Below are 16,477 nucleotides of genomic sequence, written 5' to 3' on the forward strand. Positions count from 1 at the left end.
TAATAATGTCATTCAAAATATTTAATTTTTTCTTTTTATTTATATTTTTAATCTTCAGCATCTAATTTAGAACATATAACAAACAATATGGAAGGAAAAAATAACAGTACTAACACAAATAGAATTATTAATATCAATAGAAATAAAAATAGCAAGATTGATAAACTACAACTATGTTATACACCTAGTATTAATATCATTTATAATAATACATATAATACTTTTGAAGCAAAGAAAAAAAGTAAATTAAAACATAATAATACCAGTAACAAAAATAGTTTGCTTTGGTCCTCTAGTAAGAGACAAAATACAATTATCATACCAAGTAACTTACCAGAAGAGTATAAGGGAAATATCTGCTTTATCCATCTTAATAATCGAAGTCATATAAACAGTAACGAAGAAAACACTCATGGAAATAATCTGCTTGTTAGTGGTCTTCAATTTTTACCACCCAATTTTGTTCGAGGAAAATATAACTATAAACAGATATTAAGAGAATTTATAGCTTCGAAAATATCAAATTCTAACGATTTACTGAGGGAAATAAAAATTATTTCACAAAATTGCAATACTGATTTTTTTATTGATAGCTTTCAACAACTGATTAAAAGTAACGATTTAAAAAAATTAAAAACAACAAGAATACAAGATAACAAAAAATCAATACTGAGTAAACTACAGGATTCGCAACTTTGCAGTCGTTTCGACAGGAATGATGGGATAAACACTCATAAAAACAAGACAATATTATTTGATCCATATACTCATGTTGATCAAGTAAATATAACACGTGACGCCAATAATGGTTATAATGCTATTAATTTGAGCAATGTTATAAATAGTTCAATTTGTAATAATATTATTGATAATAGTATTAATACTGAAAAAAATTGCAAGCTGTCGCCACTTAAAGATAATCATACCCTAGATCAATGCTTTCAAACTTGCATGTTTTTCCAAAATAACAATGGTGCTTATATTAATAGTTCACCAACAAGCATTGAAAAGGATAATATTCTTTGTTATATACCATGTCAAACTATACCTTTTTCTCTGTCTAATAATTATCACAATGACATTAGTCAAAATATTATGTTAAGTTGCCATGAAGATTATCATTATTATTATTATTATTATTATTATTATTATTATTATTATTACTATTGTTATTGTTATTATACACAATTTAATGATTACAATATCTATCATCATAATAACATCGTGAGAAATGATAACACAATATTAAATTATACAGGTACAAATGACTATATAACTAATATTACAAATAACAATACTGCGTCTAGTGGTGCTATTGTTTCTGGTGATGGATTAAGTTATTGTGAGTCTTACAACAAAAGGGTAGCAAAATACAATAAGAGTGGTAATAGTGATCCAACTAATTTTTGGATTAAAGGGAAAAAATAAGAACATATTTTCAACTCAATTATATTTTGCTTTTCTTTTAAAAATGCATTTTTGTATAATTGTTTAATTCCAACAGACTAACAAAAAATAGATTATATAACATACGCCGAGACATTCTGTTTGATTTTTTTTTTTTCCTCTTGCCGTTTCTTTTTTCTTTTCTTTTCTTTTTTTTTTTTTTTTTTTTTTTCTTTTTTCTTTTTTCTTTTTTCTTTTTTCTTTTTTCCTTTTCCTTTTCCTTTTTTCCTTTTCCTCTTTTCTAACTTTCTCCCTTTCCTCATCCCCCATTCATATATGGTTATAAGTAGAATTACAAACAAGTTTCAATAAAAGATATATATTTGTTTGATGTTAGGCTTGCTATTAGCTTTTTGCCTTGTAAATTTTAACAGATTACTTTAATCAGATACTATTAATACCAACTATAGACATGGGCTCCAATTGTAACCCTTCTAAACGAGTGGAATATCGTAAAGAAAAAGATGAATTACGTGATAAATTAAAACATATTAGGTTTCCAGCATTAGAACTTTCCAAAACTAAAGGAGAATCATTAGCATCAGAACAGAATATTACTAAAAGCCTTTCCAAGAAGGCAATCAATTTACCTAAAAAGAAGTTCTATAGACAAAGGGCGCATTCGAATCCGTTTAGTGATCATCAATTGGAATATCCTAAATCACCAAATGAGATGAATTGGACCAAACTTTACCCTGGGTTTGTTGATCCTAACGATCCTACTAAATTGCTTTCTAAAGTAACTATTGCTGACATTGGTTGCGGTTATGGTGGGTTATTAGTTGATTTGGCACCACATTTCCCACATGACCTAATTCTGGGTATGGAAATTAGAGTACAAGTCACTAATTATGTGGAAGATCGTATTATTGCATTACGATCAAAGGATCCAAACGGCAAAAAATATCAGAATATAGGTGTATTAAGAGGGAATGCGATGAAATTTACACCGAATTTCTTTGAAAAGGGTCAATTAACAAAAATTTTTTTCTGTTTCCCGGATCCACACTTTAAACAGAGGAAACATAAGGCTAGAATTGTTACTAAGACTTTATTGAGTGAATATGCCTATGTTTTAAAAGAAGGTGGGATAATATATACAATTACTGATGTTTTGGATTTACATGAATGGATGGTGAAACATTTACAAGAACACCCACTATTTGCTAGACTGGACGCCGAATGGGAAAATGAAGATTTATGTGTTAGCATTATGAGAAATGCCACAGAGGAAGGTAAGAAAGTGGAAAGAAATAAGGGCGACAAGTATATAGCTTGTTTTAAAAGATTACCTAATCCAGAAATCATTCTTTGAAAGGTTTTTTTTTGTGTATATTTACTTCATATTTGATAAAATATGACTTGGTTATTATAAAATTTAATTTAATTTTTACTAATAATAGTGTTTTTATATACAAGTTATACATTTCATCTTTTTATGAACAACATATATATATATATATATTAAAAAAATACACAAATGAATAATGAGAAAAAAAATTTTTTTAACAATTATTATTCTTCTTTTTTAGTTTCTGGCTCTTCAGATTTTTTAATATGGTTTTCATGACTCTTTAATGTCAAATATAAGTTCTTAGTACCGGCCATTTCTAAAGTGTTCACCAAACCAGCACCACTCAAGATGTGCAATAAACCCAACAATTGCTGTTGTAAAGCTGATTTGTTTGGTAATTCTTTAAATTCGTTCAATTTGTCTAAATCTAAAACTTGTTCGTTATTATCTAATCTTGCTCCAATGATAAACAATTTGTCATTGTGTTTCTTCAAGGCAGTAAATAAAGCTTTGACATTAGCTGGTTCTACTTCAGTAAAAGAAATGGCACAAGTAGGACCTTTAAATAGTGGCAGTAATGGATGGTTTTTAAATATTTTTTTCTTATCATTTCCTTTAAAGCATGGATCTTCAAATTTGGAATTTTTTAAATACACTTTAAATAAATTATTTCTCAAAACAGTTAATTTACCATTGTTTTTCTGGATTAAATCTCTGAACAATTTATTTTCTGTTTTATTTAAATTATTGTAATGAGCAAACAATACCAATGGTGACTTGTCCATTAAATCTTTATAAGTGTCGACCAGTAATGTTTTTCTGGACAATAATGGTTTTATGGTCAAACGCTGGGCAGTGATGGTGTTTGTAGTGGTGGAATATTTGCAAAATTGGAATACAAATGACATTATGCCATTATTTTTGGTCATGTTAATATTTTTAGAAAACAACATTTTTTTTCCTCCTTTCTTTTTGCCTGTTTTATTTGGGTATGAAAAATTAACTGATTTGAGGATTTTAATAAAGTGAAAAAAAAAAAAAAAAATATATATATATATATATATATATAGCCTATTATGTCTTATATATCTCACCAAAATAATTGAAATTGGTTCAAGTGAAAGTGGTTTATCTTGTACATGAAAAAGTTTAATAAAATTTAAAAAATTAAAAAGGAAAACAGATGTAGATTTATTTGGCTGATGTGTTACCCGGAGGTAATTGTAAAAAAAAAAAAAAACAAATACTTTATTTTTAAGTCATTCTAAACGAAAAGTTAATCAATGTTAGTGTCCGAGCATTTGATATATCCGTGGAATAAGGAACAGGCCATCGATCGGACTGTTATTACTATTACTATTACCAGATTCTTTTTTAAGGGGCGGTGCATGCTGGGTTAAAAGACCGAAGGGATGAGAAATCCCAACAAAACTGGAAAGAAAAATAAAATAAATAAAATAAATAAAATAAATAAAATAAATAAAATAAATAAAATAAATAAATAAAACTGCCCCTCTTTCTCCCTCTCCTTTTAAAGCCCAATAAAGCAAGAAAATATCAATTAAATCCAGGATATACGGATACTTTCCACAATTCTTACAAAAAAATATTAGAATAAGACTCAATCCATATTACAAAACTACAAGGTACTACCTCATTGATAAAATAAAATAAAATAAAATAAAATAAAATTTTTAATAATAATGGATAACCATACCCACAATAACACAACCAGATCTACTGATGATAATACCTCATTCCAATTATCACAACCACCGCCTCCAGATCACCTAACTGAATTTTTGAATATATTAAACAACAAGGGGACTAATAAAGGAACTAATAATAGTAGAACTACTAGTACTAGTACTAGTACTAAAAAAAATAACATGCTATCTCCAGATGGCTTTGGAGAAACTCGTAGTTATAGTACTATAAACCCCTCTACTGCAAGCACAAGAACTACTACCTCTTCTATTTTCAATTTACAAACACTAATAACACATACTGACATAGAGAAAACTACAAAAAACTTGAAAAAACTAGAACTTAACTTTACCAAGTTATCTAAACAATTACAAGAAATTTCTTTAACAATCGGTGATTTAGCATCCACTTTGGAAGACTTGGGTCATTATTCGAAACTTGACGATGAAAACATGTTGGATTTTATTAAAATAAGTGGATTTTATCATATGATGAGTACGCACCAACAAATTTTAAGATCAACTATAATAAATGATATATTGGGCCCATTAAAAAAGAATAATTCAGAATTTTTGACAAGTTTTAGCACACATGAAAAAATTTTTAAAGATAATTTTAAAAGAAAATACACAGAATTAAATCGGAGAGAAAAATTAACCAAACTCAAAAGAAACAATAGCACGATTGCCGGATACAGAGAGCAATTGTATCAATTAGAAATGGTCTTAGATGATTTGGAGAAATTAAAAATAGATTATTATAACGGCACCCAAGATATTTTAAACTATCAGTTAAATAAAGTGTTACAATATATTGCTTCCTCCTTAAGGATACAATTAGAATTATGTGAAGATTTGGCTAAAAAGGGTTGGAATGGTGGGGGTTTAGAGTTTATATATTCTATGGAGAACGACAATGATAACGTATTATATGACGATACTGCTAGTACCAGTGACCTTCATTCTAATATTGATGTTGATGATCGTGCTTATGTGGATAACAAGGTAGAGCCACCAATAGTGGAAAGAGATGATGATGATGATGATGATAAGGGGGAGGAGGAACAAGAAGAGCGAAGGGAAGAAACGGGGGATTCTAGTAAAAATAATAGTACTAATATCAAGATAAATGGTTCAAGCAGTACTATAAACGTAGATCCTAATAAAGGGAATTCTAGTAATACTTTTTATAAAAGTGCCGATAATATTAACATTAACACAGATAATGGTACTATGCATAAGGAGGAAAAGTCACCTGTGAGAGGTGAAAAAGGGGAAGGAGAGCTTCACGATAAAAGTGGAAAATCATCTCTTAAAACGATGGAAAGTAACCATACTGCCATTCATAATGTAAATATCAAAACTGATAGGGATACACAGATAAACTCATTGGATAGTAATACGAAGGAAGGGAATGAACAACTCGATAATATCAAGAACATAGTACTTGCTGACAAGGCAGAAGACGAGGATTATATAGAGGGGGACATAGATAATTCCTTTTCATTACCTGATATTTAAGCACATAATACTAATGGAATAAAAATGTGTTATTGTATATACACATGTTAGATAAAAATATTAATAAGATGAGGAGGAAAACATATTTACTACATACACTCTGCTAATTTTTGCCTTTTTCAAATAGAAATACTCACCAAAATTTATACCAGGATTTTTTCTGTTCCTGCTTATCATTTTTTAAGTTCCACTCTTCAATCAAAGTCTGATTCTTTGCATTTTGTGTTTTTTTCTCTAGTTCTTTCTTAGCGATTTTTTCTCTTGCTATTTGTGAATTTCTGAATTCATTTTGTCTTTTCAATCTGCATTGTTCCCAACCAACTATACTACCTAAAAATAAACCACCAAGGGACCAATTAATGGCTTTGTTGATATTTTTATGGAATAAAAAGATGACTGAACCAGAAACAAACATTGCAGTAAACCCCAACAACCCGGCATCTCTAAAACATGGTGTTGCGACCAGGTTTTCTGGTTTAAAATCGTCTACTTTAATTGAATCAAGACCCTGTTTAAAAGTCAATTTGTTACCAGTATTAGCCTCGTCATCTGAATATTTTGGTTTTGTATCTTGTAAAAAATATCTCTCTCCTGGCGTATAATTAGTTGGAGGGGGTGCGCCATTATTATTCAAAGGATTGTCAGGTGTGATAGTAGTTGAAATACTAACATCCTTGTTATCAGATTGATTATTGTTACTATTAAATGGCCATATCCCCATGATCTTTATATTAATTTAGTTATTTCCTTAAATTTGTGCCTGTTTATATATAATGAAATGGTATATCCAAAGTAGCATGCATACACTATTTTGCCTTTGTGTGATGGTTATCATTTATTTAAATATAGTACGTAGTATTAACTGAAAATGCATTGCTTGCCAAAAAAACTTTTTTTTTTTTTTTTTTTTTTTTATTTTTTTTTGTTTTTTTTGCTATTTTTATTTTTTTTAATTTAAACATAAAAAAAAAAAATAAAATTAAAATTTGAAACCGTTGCGTGAATTTTATTTTATTTTATTTTATTTTTTTATTTCTTTTTCATTTCTTATTTTTTTTAACATTTTGGTTAGTTATTTTCTCAGCAATCCTACACTTCCAACCTTCAATAAATTTACATATTCTTTCTAATCGACTGACCTTGCCATTCTGCCAACGAGTAAATATATTGTTAAAGGAAGTCGGTTCACTTTTTCACATTGTATATCAATTCTCTCTCTCTCTTTTTTTTTTTTCCTTTTCAAAAAAAAAATATATATATATGTATATCAGTGTTTAGAACAATTAACAATAATGAACACTAACACTCAAGAAGGGGTAGATTATAGGGATTACGAATACCATGGCGCCAATAATGGCAAAAAAGTGAATGCTGCCACAGATTATATCCACAATAATTCAACACTACCCTATCCTACAGAGGAACAACCAAATACAAATGGCACAAATATTTCTACTATCGGCACTACTGTTCCTAGGGACCACCAAAACAACAACATAGTAATTAAAACATCAGTACTTGATCCAGGCAAAGTTGCTACCGTTACTACCACAAATAGTAATAATATTCCAATATTACCAAAACATAGACCACCACGACCATATCCATCATACAGAGGAGTACCATCGCTACCGAATAATCTTATTATAACTAATGCGGCAAGGAGCGACGATTCACCTAGTGAGGAGTTTAGTTCTACTACACCTACAACGGCGCTATTTACTGGTACTACTCCCATCAACAATTTTACTAGCACAGACTCTTTTCCTGTACCGCCTGACCAAATCAATCCACAAAACAGTGTAGTGTTTCCTAAAGATCTAGCTAGAATTGGAAGATTTCGTGATGTGTATGAACAAGTAGTTAAAGATACAAAAATTAATCATAAATTTACTTTATCGCTTCAATTCAAATGGTGCCTTGTATTAATATATTATAGTTTCAACAATTCCTTTTTGCAACATTATAATATCAATGCTGTAGAACTACCAAGACCGTTAAATGTGGAAGAGGAAATGGTTAAAAATCAAAAGATCATATTAGAGCATAGTTTAAAGGTCTTGAGTAAATTATGTTCCATGGACTATCCATTAGCTCTATATTTTATGGGTACTTTGTATTCGCATCAATTGGACAACGATTTAAATCCACTTTTAGATGATACTCATAACGATAAGGGTAATAAAATTGTGGTTGATTGTAAAAAAATACTACCCAAAAATGATATCAAGGCATTAGAATATTACGAGGAAAGCGCTAAACAATTAGAAATCAAGGGTGTTTATAGGAGTGGTGTATGTTATGAATTGGGGAAAGGTTGTCCCAGCCATGACATAGAGAAGAGTTTGCAATATTATCAGACTGGATGGTTTGAATTACATGATAAACTATGTGGATTTAAATTAGGCAGTTTATTGCTTAAATATAACAAATATGATAATGATAATGTATCTTTTGCTATAGAAATCCTAAAACAAGTTAATAACGAGCAAAGTTTATTTGAATTGGGCAAATATTATGAATTAGTTAAAGAGTATCAAGCAAGTTTGGAACATTACCATAGATCAGCGACATTAAAATATCCATTAGCGTGTTGGAAAATGGGACAAATCCATGAATTTGGATTTAGTGGTATCAACAACTTAACAGTGATAGATCCAATCAAAAGCTTTAAATGGTATAATATGGTAGAAACGCCATTAACTTTATTGGGGTTATCTGGATGGTATTTAACGGGGATACCTAATTTTTTACCAAGTGATGAATATAAATCGTTTGAATTGCTATTAAAAAGTAGCAAGTTAGGCACAAATAGAATCAATAAGATAGAATATGGATTAGCAATATACTATCAGTATGGAATAGGTTGTAATGTAGACAGTATTAAAAGCTCACAACATATGTATAAAGCAGCACGATTAGGACATCAGGGGGCGATAGAATTTGTCAAGAATCACAAAGAAGCATGGACTGGTAAATAGAATGAATAAGAACATAAAGATTTCCAGTTTGAATTTAAAAGTTGAATTTTTTATTTATATTAAAGAAAAAATTGGATTCTCTTGCCATTTTTTTCTTACTTTTTTTTCTTAGTATTTAGATTTATATTATAAGTAGAAAATACCGCAGAGGAAGACATTTGTTTTATTTATTTTTAATTAGTCGGTCAGATAATTTCACAGAAATGCATGCAGAATAAAACATGAGCTGTTTTTTTAAAAAAGAAAAGAGAAAAAAAAAATTTTTTTTATTTTTTTTTTTTTTCATATGTACAAATTTACCATTTTTTTTTTTTTTTTTTTTTTAGTTTGATGATATAAATAAAAAGTATTATAACCTTTAGGCTTCTAGTTTTAATGTAACTGTGTTTTGTTTTGTTTTTTTCTTTCCTTTTCCCTATCCTTGTATAATTACACTATCTAGATCTAATAGTGTAGTAATTTAAAAAAAAAAAAACAAACCTAAAGATTATAAGGCCATCTCATCATTTTTAATTATGGATTCTATTGTACGCCAATCCTCTAAGCTATGTCCATTTGTTAAGCGGGCAGCTAGTTCACCAACCTTTGTTCATTCTTTACAAGACAGGGGCGGGATTTCAACCCAGCTAGTTGGGAAATGTCCAGTTATGCATAAAGTAATTAGGGAATATGCTAGTACCTCCTCTGTTTCTAAGTCTGCTGAGGCTGTCCCAGAAAAAGAAAAGGATATTATTTCTCCAGTTGAAAATTCTTCATCTGCTGAAAAATCTTTCGATTATTATGGTTTATTTGAGGATGAGTTGCTTGCCAAGAAACGTGATAAATCTTATAGATTTTTCAACAATATCAACAGGTTAGCCAAAAATTTCCCAATGGCTCATCGTAAATTAGAAGAAGATAAAGTTACAGTTTGGTGTTCCAACGACTATTTGGCGTTGAGTAAACAACCAGAGGTTATTGCTAAGATGAAACTTGTCTTAGATAAATATGGTGCTGGTTCTGGTGGTACAAGAAATATTGCTGGCCATAACAAACATACTTTACAATTGGAAAGTGAAATTGCTTCTTTACATAAAAAGGAAGCTTCTCTAGTTTTTTCATCTTGTTTTGTTGCCAATGATGCTGTTATTAGTTTGTTGGGATCCAAGTTGAAAGATTTAATTATTTTTAGTGATGAGTTGAATCATGCTTCGATGATTGTTGGTATTAAGCATGCTTATAAGACAAAGCATATTTTTAAGCACAACAACTTGGAAGATTTGGAGAAAATGTTGCAAATGTACCCTAAAAACCAACCCAAACTGATTGCTTTTGAAAGTGTTTATTCCATGAATGGTAGTGTTTCTGATATTTCCAAGATTTGTGATTTAGCTGAGAAATATGGAGCTTTGACCTTTTTGGACGAAGTTCACTCTGTTGGTTTATATGGTCCACATGGAGCAGGTGTTGCTGAACATTTTGATTTTGATACCCATTTGGTTAATGGTGTTAATAAACCATCAAATGGGGTGAAAACAGTTATGGACCGTGTTGATATGATTACAGGTACTTTAGGGAAATCATTTGGTACCGTTGGTGGGTATGTTGCTGGGAGTGGACAATTAATTGACTGGATTAGATCTTATGCGCCTGGATTTATTTTCACCACTACATTACCACCAAGTGTGATGGCAGGTGCTTCCGAAGCTATCAAGTATTCCAAAACACATATCAATTTAAGAACTTCTCAACAATTACATACTCAATATGTCAAGGATGAATTGGCTAGGATTGGTGTTCCAGTTTTACCCAATCCAAGCCATATTGTTCCAGTTTTAATTGGTAATCCAGATTTAGCTAAACAGGCAAGCGATTTATTGATGGACAAACACAAAATTTATGTGCAGGCCATTAATTTCCCAACTGTTGCTAGAGGTACTGAAAGATTGAGAATCACACCAACTCCGGGCCATAACATTGAGTTATGTGACATTTTAATTGCCGCTATTGATGATGTCTTTAACGAATTGAATTTACCAAGAGTTAAGGATTGGGAAGCTCAAGGTGGATTCATGGGTATTGGTACCACTAATAATACTGAAAGATTGTGGACTGACGAACAGTTAAAATTAACCAATGCTGATTTAAATAAAAACGTCCATGCTTCTGCAGTTGATGAGATCGTTTACTCTTCTGGTGTTTCTATTTAATAACTGCTTTCGATCTTACTATTTGTTGTATTTATTTAATGCGTGTATGTATATATAGGTGTATTTAATTATACTATATTAATAGTGTTGATGAGTAATATTATATTTAACAATACTTTAAGCGAATATATATATATTTTTTTTTTTTTCTTTTTTAAAGGTAGAATACATAAACTATCATTATAATTTATTTTAAACTGTATAGCGTTATGTAATGGTGATAATAGTAAATATATATACATACATATATATATATATATATGGAACTTGCAGTATAGTATTAAATCTTATACAATAACAATAAAATATTATCATTTATTTATTTATTTACTTTTAAATGTTCCCCGGTTGTAAGTATTTTGCTTTGAAAATTTTATGTAAAACACCCACATACACAACGAAAATATTAAGTAAAAGTAATGAAAATAATCAAAAAAATAGGATTTGAATCAACAAAATAAAAAAGATAGAAAAAGAAAAGAAATTTTAATCGGGGTTTATTATTATTTAAAAACCTACGTTTCTTTTGTTTTTAGCAAATTCACTCTTCAATTCTTCAATACTAGAATCGTTTTCCAAAGAAGAGGAATGAGTGGTTGGAATAGAACCGGTACTTTTGGTTTCTGAGAATCTACTACTACCAGTGGTTTGAGCGGTACTGTCATCAATAATAGGAATGGAGCTCTTCTTGATAGTATCGGTTTTCTTTGGCAAGTATTTACCTAAAGGAGTGGTTTCCAACTTTTTACAACATAAATCAGAATATTCATTGGTCTTTTGTTTAGTTAGCTTAACAACTCTAGCAACATGTTCATCGATAACTTCTTGATTTTTAGCATAGACTAATGGCAAGGTAAAAGTACCAAAAACTGCCAATAAGGAAAATGTCCATAAAGTAAACAAACTCAAAATTTTACAACTCACATAGGCAACAACAGAAGCTTTCAAACTCAAACATGGTTTGTTAGCAAAGATTAATTCTCTAAATTGGGCTTGGTATTTTGGTAGTTCAACTAAGAATCTATCGATTTTTGGTTTAATCAAAGAAACAATGTTTGGACAAGTTTTTGGAGAAATTCTTGTGATTAAACCTTGACCCATAAACTTTTTTGTCACAATCTCAACAACAGAGGTGATAAAAGTGACATAGTAGAATATAGTTAAAGTACCAGTAATAAAGTTGATCTTTTTAATAAAAATCAACAGTAATAATAAGCCACCAAAGACTTTACCTGTTTCAACAGGATTTTTCCATAACAATAGATCACAGTGGTTACAGCAGGGGTTTTGTTGATGTCTGGTTGTTTCAATTGGTGTTAATTCTTCGTCTTCTTCATTTGGAATACAAGGTTCGGAAGCAGAAGAGACAGGCTTGGAAGCAGAAGTAGCTTTTGGAGCAGATTTAGAAGTGGAGGAACGACGAACAGAAGAAGATGCACTCATTGTTTACTTGTTGGTAGTTTTATGTTAGAGTATTAGAAGAAAGATTTCTTTGTAAGTGTGATATAACGGGAAAGTGATATATATATAATCAAGAGGCTAAGGGAAAGAAAAAAAGATAATAAAAAGAAAAAAGTGATAAAACAAATTTACCGATAAGCACAAAAAGAAAAAAAAAAAAAAAAAGTGATTGAAAGGAAAATAAAACAGTTTTTATTTGAGAGAAGTTGTGAGTTATAAACTGAGATAATAAACATTTGGAAAAGAAAGAGAGAGAAAAAGAAAAGGAAAAAGCAACTTAACAAAACAAAGTAAAATTTAACGTTAATTTAAAATAAAATAAAATAAATAAAAAAAAAGGGTGAATTGAATAAAAATGGAAATTAAAGGAAAAGTTTTTATTTAATTTAATTTAATTTAATTTAATTTATTTAAATACCGAAATAAAAAAATATCTATCATAACTAACAACACCCATACATCTCAATCTACCCCTTTTTTTTTCGATTTAATTCCACTTATTTTCTCTCTCTTTTCCCAGAAACTCTCGCACCTTTCGGACCAAACAAAATTACCTTTACGGGAATAAAAAAAAGAAAAAAGAAAAAAGAAAAACAAACTTTTTGCTGGTTCATTCATAAACCCACACATAATAACATCTTTATATCGGTTCTTTTATATTTCAAAAGAATAAAAATAATATTGACAACAACCCGTTAAAAAATATACAAGTTGCAACAGGTTTCTTCCATAATATCAGATTACGAATATTAAAGTATGATTGATCTTGGGTGTTCTGTTGTCTCAGTTGCTGCCTTTCCCTTTTGATGTGTAGTGGGGGGAAGAAGTGGTACCTGAAGTAAAAGCGTGCTCACTCATTATTTATTTGCTTGTGTCGTAGTCTGTAGCCTATATATATTAGTCTATTGGTTTTCTTATTCTTGATATTATTATTACGTATATCGCTGGCAAAATGTTCTTGCAGCGGGTTTGCATTTCATACGGTGGGCTTATATCTTAACATAATGAGATATGCATCACAATCCTACTTTTAAACTTCAGAATATATGATGAGTGTATAGAAGAAGTTAAAGATCTTAAGTTTAAATTAATTTTCTACATTTTGAAACCCTTTACTACTTCCTCAGTTGCCTCTGAAAATAGTAAATTATTATTAACTTTTATCTACCTAGAATGCTATTTATTATTGATGGTATTTATGATCTATGTATTTTTTTTTTTTCGTTTTTAATTAATAATAAGATACATAATAGTTTTTTTTTTTCTTTTTTTCAGTGGAAAAAGAAATTTCAATGCTCAAATAAATCTTGATTAAAGTAGTGATGGGGGAATAAGCTTCATCGGTGTTGCTGCCGCTTTTTATTTAAAGAATTGCTTTTAATAAGCAACTTGCGCCGTTTTGACTAATTTCTTTTTTTTTTTTTTTCTTTCGTTTTTTTTCCAGTTCATACAATTGAAAATTCCAGCGGGATTTTGTTAATATTGGTGCTGTTTTCTACAAATTATTCTCAATATTTCCCTGAGAAATCTTTATATATAATTATAATTTACAAATCATTTAAGAGTCTATTTTATAAAAGTTATACCATATATATATATTCTTTTTGTTTTATTTATCTCTACTTTCCCTTTTCCTTTTTATCTTCTCTAAATTTACAATTTTTTTCTCTTTTAATTCAAAGTCTAATCTTATCATTTTTTAAAGAAAAAAAAAAATAGAAAAAATAAAAAAAAGAAAAAAGAAAAATCAAAACACAATAGAAAATGTTACGAACATCTGCTTCTTATTCATTCAGATCTTTCAGCACGAGCTCTATAGCATTTGCACAAAATTTAACTGAAAAAATAGCACAAAAATATGCAGTTAATTTACCAGCAAATAAGGAAGTTCATTCAGGTGATTATATCTCAATCAAACCACAACACTGTATGTCTCACGATAATTCCTGGCCAATCGCCTTGAAATTTATGAACATTGGTGGTTCTAAAATCTACGATAATAGACAAATAGTTAATACCATAGACCATGATGTCCAAAACAAATCCGAAAAAAATCTAACTAAATATAATAATATCAAAAATTTTGCCTTGAAACATGGCATTGATTTTTATCCTCCTGGTGCCGGTATTGGCCATCAGATCATGATAGAACAAGGTTATGCATTTCCTAACACCTTAACCGTTGCTTCAGATTCTCATTCAAACACTTATGGTGGTATTGGATGTTTAGGTACTCCCATCGTTAGAACTGATGCTGCCGCCATTTGGGCAACAGGACAGACCTGGTGGCAAATACCACCTGTGGCTCAAGTTGAGTTGAAGGGTGAACTACCAAAGGGCTGTAGTGGTAAAGATGTTATTGTCGGATTGTGTGGGGTTTTCAATAATGATGAAGTTTTAAATCATTGTATTGAATTCACCGGGGATAGCATTTCCAAAATTCCTATTGATTATAGATTGACCATTGCTAACATGACCACAGAATGGGGTGCTTTAAGTGGTATTTTCCCCATTGACAATACCTTAATCGACTGGTACAAAACAACAAAAGTGAAAGATTCATCGCATCCAAGGTTAAGTCCAGAAAGAATTGAAAATGAGTTAGTTAAAAAAAATGACTCTTTAAAAGCAGATCCTGATTGCAAATATGATAAAAAATTAATTATTGATCTAAGTACTTTAACCCACTACGTTAGTGGTCCTAATAGTGTTAAAATCGGCCAACCTGTACAAAACTTGAATAAAAAACCAATTAATAAAGCATATTTAGTTTCCTGTACCAATTCTCGGTTAAGTGATTTACAAATGGCCGCTGAAATATTACAAAACGAAGTTGGTACTAAGATTGCTCCTGGCGTGGAATTTTATGTTGCTGCTGCATCCTCTTTAATTGAACAACAAGCCAAGGATTTGGGATATTGGGATACTTTTATTCGTGCAGGTTGCACCATTTTGCCACCTGGTTGCGGTCCATGCATTGGCTTGGGCGCTGGGTTGTTGAAAGAGGGTGAAGTAGGTATTTCTGCTACCAATAGAAACTTTAAAGGTAGAATGGGTTCCAAGGATGCTTTGGCCTATTTGGCATCACCTGCTGTTGTCGCTGCATCTGCCATTAAAGGTTATATAGCATCACCCGCTGAAATCTTGGGTCAAAGTTATGAACCTAATTTCACAGGTATCAAACATGAAATAATCGAATTAGGTGATACTGCTGCAGCTGATACTGCCAATACCAGCTCCGAAGGCGTTGAAATTTTAGATGGTTTTCCAAAGGAGATTGTTGGTGAATTAATTTTGTGTGACGCCGATAATATCAATACAGATGGTATTTACCCAGGTAAATACACTTATCAAGATGATGTTCCAAAGGAAAAAATGGCCCAGGTCTGTATGGAAAATTATGACCCTGAGTTTATTAACAAGACCAAACCAGGTGACATTTTAATTAGTGGGTTTAATTTTGGTACCGGGTCTTCCAGAGAACAAGCTGCAACCGCTATATTGGCCCGTGGTATCAATTTGGTTGTTTCCGGTTCCTTCGGTAACATTTTCAGTAGAAACAGTATTAATAATGCCTTGTTGACTTTGGAAATCCCTAAACTAATTGATTTGCTAAGAAAAAAATACAAGGATTTGCCTAAAGAATTGACTAGAAGAACTGGCTGGTTTTTGAAGTGGGACGTTGCTAATGCCTCTGTTGTTGTAACTGAGGGGGAAGGCAAAGACGCTCCTGTTATTCTTGAAACCAAGGTTGGTGAACTAGGTAAGAATTTACAAGAAATTATAGTTAAAGGTGGTTTAGAAGGATGGGTTAAATCAAAGTTGTGATTGTTGTGTATTATATATATATATATTTATTTATTTATTTATTTATTTATT

The 16,477-nt window shown here is 30.4% G+C and overlaps 9 protein-coding genes across 9 annotated transcripts; 6 read left to right on the forward strand and 3 right to left on the reverse strand.

The window, feature by feature from the left end:
* Positions 1 to 87: 87 nt before the first annotated feature.
* On the forward strand, positions 88 to 1,428 carry SCDLUD_001917 (uncharacterized protein; the record flags this gene model as incomplete). The annotated part of the gene is made up of 1 exon (XM_046076883.1): positions 88 to 1,428. The coding sequence occupies one exon, from the start codon at positions 88 to 90 to the stop codon at positions 1,426 to 1,428; it is 1,341 nt and encodes a 446-aa protein (XP_045936032.1).
* Positions 1,429 to 1,858: 430 nt separating this feature from the next.
* Positions 1,859 to 2,761, forward strand: TRM8 (tRNA (guanine46-N7)-methyltransferase; the record flags this gene model as incomplete). Its single annotated transcript, XM_046080898.1, has 1 exon — positions 1,859 to 2,761. One exon carries the CDS (start codon positions 1,859 to 1,861, stop codon positions 2,759 to 2,761), a length of 903 nt encoding a protein of 300 aa, XP_045936033.1.
* A 200-nt stretch (positions 2,762 to 2,961) lies between these two features.
* Positions 2,962 to 3,648, reverse strand: MRPL11 (mitochondrial 54S ribosomal protein uL10m; the record flags this gene model as incomplete). Its single annotated transcript, XM_046080897.1, has 1 exon — positions 2,962 to 3,648. One exon carries the CDS (start codon positions 3,646 to 3,648, stop codon positions 2,962 to 2,964), a length of 687 nt encoding a protein of 228 aa, XP_045936034.1.
* Positions 3,649 to 4,443: 795 nt separating this feature from the next.
* Positions 4,444 to 5,967, forward strand: IVY1 (Ivy1p; the record flags this gene model as incomplete). The annotated part of the gene is made up of 1 exon (XM_046080896.1): positions 4,444 to 5,967. One exon carries the CDS (start codon positions 4,444 to 4,446, stop codon positions 5,965 to 5,967), a length of 1,524 nt encoding a protein of 507 aa, XP_045936035.1.
* A 133-nt stretch (positions 5,968 to 6,100) lies between these two features.
* Positions 6,101 to 6,688, reverse strand: COX20 (Cox20p; the record flags this gene model as incomplete). The annotated part of the gene is made up of 1 exon (XM_046080895.1): positions 6,101 to 6,688. One exon carries the CDS (start codon positions 6,686 to 6,688, stop codon positions 6,101 to 6,103), a length of 588 nt encoding a protein of 195 aa, XP_045936036.1.
* Positions 6,689 to 7,259: 571 nt separating this feature from the next.
* ACK1 (Ack1p) lies at positions 7,260 to 8,948 on the forward strand (the record flags this gene model as incomplete). The annotated part of the gene is made up of 1 exon (XM_046080894.1): positions 7,260 to 8,948. One exon carries the CDS (start codon positions 7,260 to 7,262, stop codon positions 8,946 to 8,948), a length of 1,689 nt encoding a protein of 562 aa, XP_045936037.1.
* A 515-nt stretch (positions 8,949 to 9,463) lies between these two features.
* Positions 9,464 to 11,137, forward strand: HEM1 (5-aminolevulinate synthase; the record flags this gene model as incomplete). Its single annotated transcript, XM_046080893.1, has 1 exon — positions 9,464 to 11,137. One exon carries the CDS (start codon positions 9,464 to 9,466, stop codon positions 11,135 to 11,137), a length of 1,674 nt encoding a protein of 557 aa, XP_045936038.1.
* A 507-nt stretch (positions 11,138 to 11,644) lies between these two features.
* RTN1 (Rtn1p) lies at positions 11,645 to 12,580 on the reverse strand (the record flags this gene model as incomplete). Its single annotated transcript, XM_046080892.1, has 1 exon — positions 11,645 to 12,580. The coding sequence occupies one exon, from the start codon at positions 12,578 to 12,580 to the stop codon at positions 11,645 to 11,647; it is 936 nt and encodes a 311-aa protein (XP_045936039.1).
* A 1,782-nt stretch (positions 12,581 to 14,362) lies between these two features.
* On the forward strand, positions 14,363 to 16,426 carry LYS4 (homoaconitate hydratase LYS4; the record flags this gene model as incomplete). Its single annotated transcript, XM_046080891.1, has 1 exon — positions 14,363 to 16,426. One exon carries the CDS (start codon positions 14,363 to 14,365, stop codon positions 16,424 to 16,426), a length of 2,064 nt encoding a protein of 687 aa, XP_045936040.1.
* Positions 16,427 to 16,477: the final 51 nt, after the last annotated feature.

This window comes from Saccharomycodes ludwigii, chromosome II, assembly GCF_020623625.1.
Source record: "Saccharomycodes ludwigii strain NBRC 1722 chromosome II, whole genome shotgun sequence".
In the NCBI taxonomy this organism is placed as follows: Eukaryota; Fungi; Ascomycota; class Saccharomycetes; order Saccharomycodales; family Saccharomycodaceae; genus Saccharomycodes; species Saccharomycodes ludwigii.